The 5395-nt window shown below is 36.2% G+C and overlaps 1 protein-coding gene across 1 annotated transcript; it reads right to left on the bottom strand.

Annotated features, from left to right (window-relative positions):
• Positions 1 to 851: 851 nt before the first annotated feature.
• On the bottom strand, positions 852 to 3090 carry LOC107605861 (AAA-ATPase At2g46620). The gene has a single exon (XM_016307790.3). The coding sequence runs from the start codon at positions 2687 to 2689 to the stop codon at positions 1181 to 1183; it is 1509 nt and encodes a 502-aa protein (XP_016163276.1). The 5' UTR covers positions 2690 to 3090; the 3' UTR covers positions 852 to 1180.
• Between the last annotated feature and the right edge of the window lie 2305 nt (positions 3091 to 5395).

Raw genomic sequence — 5395 nt, 5'->3', positions numbered from 1 at the left:
CTTCAATTGTCATATTTTGTGTACACAATTTAAGATTCAGCAGTTGGCCTTTGAAGCTCCATGACCCGTTTTTAAGGATCTATAGCTCTTTTCTTTGATTTTGAAATTGATTAAAATTTTATTTTTGCTTACTTCTAATATGAATAATTGAATACTCTTTCAAAATTTCTCCACATTCCCATTAATGTATTTTTGCATGTTCTGAAGTTGATTTCCTTCTCAGTTACTCCTACAAGATTGATGCAGTTCATTCTGAATTCTTTGTGCTCTTCTTACTTGAATTTGATTGTTCTACCTTCAATGGATATTTGGTGTATTTCAGCCATCTAATTTTGTCCATTGTAGTTAAAAGGTTTAGTGATAATGTTGTGTTGAGTTTGTCTTTATGGTTCTGTTTCAGGTCTAATAACTTGGATTTAGGAGAAATCTGAACTTGAATACGATTATGAAAAGGTTCGGTTACAAAAGGGTTTGGTTAAGAAGAAGAAAGATTTGGTGATTTGTGATTATGTCTCTCCCTATTGGAGCAATTTCAAGTTCTCTCCTGATGAGAGAAAATTTTTCTCCCTGTTGGAGCTTGTGCAAGTTGTAACATCATAGTCTATCGATATTCATTGCTTTGTATGACCCTTGTTACAGGCCCAGTTGTCTTCATATGTCTAAGGTATTAATGTAACATCTCAAAACAATACATATAATAATTTTCAATAATCTTTGGCATAGTTTATGGTTTATCAAATTCCTGTCCTGCCCCCGAAATATATTGCTTTGGCGCACAATGGTAAATTCTAAGTGAGCCCAAACCTAAGATTTCTTCCGATTATCGCAGGAAAGAATGTTAATCAAACAAATTTAAAAAATAACATGATGCATTTCATTGACAAAAGAAAAAAATACATTTTGTTTTTTTTTTTTAAGACTAGCTACTCAATATTCACATCGTATTTTTACACTAAGAAAGATTACACTGTGAAATTCTTTTTTTGGCACTTTAATGCACAGATAATTTTTTTCCTGTCGTAAAAAAAAAAATTATATAATTAATGACTGAAAACCCCCAAACTAAAAGAAAAAAAAAATTAAAAAAATAACCAATGCAATATAATTGTTAGTACCAAGCAGCTACTTTACAATTTTTTTGTTGAGCCCATCTATAGAAGAAAAAAAAAACAATTCAGATCTAATTCACCCGACCACCCTCAATTGATGGAGTATCCTTCTCAATGGGCCCCGAATATTCCTTCTCCTCCTTCCTCCTACTTCCCATCCGCAGAAGCCCATACAACTTCCGGAACTCCCTTACAGTATGAAAGCTTTCCCTACATATAACCGCACCCGATTCGTTATCATCACTGCTCCGACCCGAGCCGCTCTCACTCAACCTCCCTCCCCCTCTTGCTATCCTCGAATCACCACCACCGTTTGATTGAGCCTGCAAAGCCGTTATAACCGTTTTCAAGGCCCGAGTCGGTGAATTCCGGTTCGATATCATAATCTCGCCGACTTCGGCCGGGCTAAGCCGTGCCCCGGTCTGGAAAACTTCCTCCACCTGAGTGAAAAGCTTGTGTTCCTTAAGCCCTAGGTAACTGCTCGCGAGAATCTTGAACGTTGAGAAATCGCATAAGGGGAAGTGTATGTGAACGTCAATCCTACCAGGCCTCAGCACCGCTTGATCCACCTCATCCTTCGTGCCGTTCATCGTGAACACCATCACGCGCTCCTCGCCACAGCACGAAACGATGCCGTCCATGAAGTTCAGTATGCTCGAAACGCTGATCACCGCCGTTGATTTTCCAGACAGTAACCGGTCTAGGTCCTCGATCACAATCATCGATTTGCTCGTCGTTTGCATCAGCAGAGTTTTCCAATTGGATCCGTCGGTTACCTTCGAAACGTCGATGTCGTAGATGTCGTAGCAAAGGAACTTCGCCATCGCGGCGATGAAGCTCGATTTCCCCGTGCCGGAGGCACCGTAGAGGAGGTAACTCCGCTTCCAAACGCGGCCTAACCGGTGATAGTACTGCTTTGACTTGAGGAACTGGTCCAGATCCGATTTCACCTTGTTCTTCAGCTCGGCGTCCATCGCCACCGTATCGAAGCTCGCCGGATGCGTGAACGCGACCGACCTCCACCGCGACGACTCGCCGGCGCTGGAGTTCGTGTACAGCCTGATCTCCTTCCTTCTCAGTTCAATTTCCTCCGCCACGGAAAGAATGTGCTGGAAGTACTGCCGGAAAACCCTGCGCTTGTCCTTCTTCTTGATTCGGAGCACGAGAGCGGCGGAATCGGAACCGACGCCGCCGATGACGGCGTCATTGGTCTTGGTCCAAGAGAGCTTGGCGCCGAGGAAGATGTCCTGAATGGTCTGGTTGGCGTCGAGGTGGAGGTAGATATCTGCGGGGTTGTGGCCGGAGAAGAGGTTAGTGTAATCGGAGTCTTGTACCGAAGGGAGAGAATCGAGGTAGGTGAGGATTTTCCGGTAGAGATGATTCTCCTGGAAATGGTGGTTGTAGAGTGGGACTTTGAAGGACTGGTGGACGTGGAGTCGGTCCTCGAAGGAGAGCCACCATTTATTGAGGATTTGGAGAGCAGAGGTTTTGCGGAAGAACCGAAGGACAAGGAAGGTGGAAACAACGATGAAGAAGAGGGTAGATATGGAAGTGGCCCAAGGCCATGGCCAAAGCTTCATGTTGTTGTTGATGAGAACTGAGAAGTGAGAAGGTAAGAGAATTGATTTATTTGAAGGCGAATATAATTTTGGTTTGTGAAGTGTGATGAAGAATGAATCAATGATGATGTTGCAGGGAATGATATTGTTGGAATTGGTATTGATAATGGTGATGATGGAATTAATGTGTTTGAACTTTGAAGAAGTCGTCGCACAAAGAAGGTCCGTGCCGGCAAGTTTTATATTTCAAAGTAAATGGATATATAAACGTGTTGTTCTTTTAGGGCGTTCCGTTTTCAAGGTTTTTGACTCCTACTTGTTCTGCGCAGAAATTTCTAAATTATTCCTAAAATCGTTTTTTTTTTTCTTTTATTTTGTTTTAACTTTTAAGAGTGATGAATATATATTGACTACTGGTTTCCTTGCCATATCTTATTGACCAATGAATTCGAGAAGTGCTGCTTCTTCGCAGAAAATGACAGGCTATAAGGTAAGTTGTCTTAATCAAATCAACTATGCAACCATGAACAATATTTTGAGAGAGAGAGAGAGAGAGAGAGAGAGAGAGAGACTATTATGTACTATCACTCACTGCAATTTTTAAGTTAAAGTAAGATTACTAATATTATTAAGTTTGCAAATAATATGTTGCTTCGCATGTTAAGAAAATATTTCCTTCCTAATGTTTGCTTCTATAAAAAAAACACTTTTGGACAGGATAACTTAAAAGTTAAGCTTTTGTTTCCTCTAAATAAAAAGGAAAAGATAATTTGGGTCTGGATATTAAGATTTATTAAGAATTTGTCTGCAAAATTAGTTATATTTAAGGAAAACGAGTGTATACAAATTATAACTTATAAGGTGGTTTACCTTTTTTCTTTCTTCACTTTCAGCTTATCTAAAACAAGTTTATTAAATAATTCATATTAAATATATCAATCAAAAACCCATATCAAAATGTGCCTTTATTTTTTCTTTTTCTATATCTCAAAAATTTTATTGAAAATCCATTTTATTTTTTAAGTACCATTTAACTTTGTAATACTTCTCAAATTTTAATATTTTTGCTATGTGGTTGTCCTTAATTTTCTTTAACATTGTTGCAGTCTACTAACAGAAAAAACTAAATTAAAAAGAACTTGATTGATTGAGGAGCATTGAGAAACAAAATAATTTGACCACCATGTGTGGAATGAGGAGGTAAACAAGAAGTAACAGGCAACATTCAAACTCTGATATTGTTCGTTCATTATTTGGTGGTTGAAATCAGAGGTCAGTTATGAGGAGGCCATGGTCCCCCTAAATTTTTATTAAAAAAATTAGTAATATTTTTTTAAAAAGTAAAAAATAGTTTAATTGGCTCAAATATTTTACTATGACTTAAAATACTAAAGTTTAATCTTTATCTCTTATTTTTATTACACAATAGTTTTTAGTTTTAAACATTTAAAATATGTTGGATTTGGACTGAACTCAGTGTATTCGTATTTCATAACTCTCTATTCAATAAGCAACACTCATTCTACCTTTGAGTTCAAATATAAAAAATTAGGTATTTTTTATTTATGTAATTTAATATTATTTTATATTTTACTTTTTATTTAATTTAACTTTTTATATGATAAAAAATATTAGAATATTCAATAAGTATTGATATTATTGTATTTGTATAAATTGATAAAAAAATTCAATAAATATTATAAATTTTAATATTTGTCCTTCTAACTTCTTTTTTACATATTTTACAGGATATATATTTAAATTTTTATATAAAATAATCATAAAAAAAATCAAAGAATTGATACATTTTTTAAGAGGAAGGCTAATATTCAAGAAGGAGAACATATAACTTTTACAATATTAACACCTGTAGATAGTTCTTCTACTTTAATGAAACACGAAAAAAGTGAGATACAATCTTCAAAAGTTCAAAGACTTCATCTGATGAATTTAACCTTAATTCTTTGGAAGGAGACCCTAGAAAACGGCTTCAAATTTGGTAATATCACCCAAGTCAGAGAGATGAGGTTAGACGAGCTTAACTTAAATGGGGTCCATATCAAAAGCATCTTGACAATTATCTTCTATCTGGCCCCTAAAATTTTGTTTCAAGTTCCGCCATTGGTTGAAATCCAAAACTTTGTCAAATTTTTTCATCTCCTGCATTTTATAGTGAACCATTGAGCTTTTAGGTTGAGAGATAAAGGAAAAAGTAGTACTTAAGCCAACCCAAATTGTCAAGCTACATATTGAAGTAAATAGGTCACCAATTTTTTTTCAGAGCCATTGTTGAATCATGAGAAAGCTCGACAGAAAGGAGTTGGGAGTGCAAATACGTGACCATAAGTCATTAACAATGGTCTGGTTTTTTAGTTTGGAACTTACGAAAGAATTGAGAAAGAGCAAAAGACTTGGTCGATAGATAAATGCATTAGGATAATAAGAGGTATTGTCATCTGACTTAATGTTCAATTAATAAAGAAATGAAATGACAAAAGAATTTGTAGTAAACATATTTTTGGGTTTCGACAATGAGAGGAAGGAAAGTCGAACTCCATCAATGGATGACTTTGGAATGTCGACCGAAGAAGAAGTGAATTATGGTTCTAAAATAGCTTTTAACCAAAGATTCACAACCCATAGAGGGCCAAATGGGTTAATCGAGGATTTCCCTTGGCGTACTAACCATTAGAGATAAATACTCATATAGTTGACCTATAATAAGGG

This window comes from Arachis ipaensis, chromosome B7 (genome assembly GCF_059453495.1).
Source record: "Arachis ipaensis isolate K30076 ecotype BB chromosome B7, ASM5945349v1, whole genome shotgun sequence".
Lineage (NCBI taxonomy): Eukaryota > Viridiplantae > Streptophyta > Magnoliopsida > Fabales > Fabaceae > Arachis > Arachis ipaensis.
Note: the sequence above shows the minus strand (reverse complement) of the source record. Positions and strands in the feature narration are given on the sequence as shown.

Coding starts and splice junctions, on each gene's coding strand:
- LOC107605861 (XM_016307790.3), bottom strand. CDS start 2,689: ATGAAGCTTTGGCCATGGCCTTGGGCCACTTCCATATCTACCCTCTTC.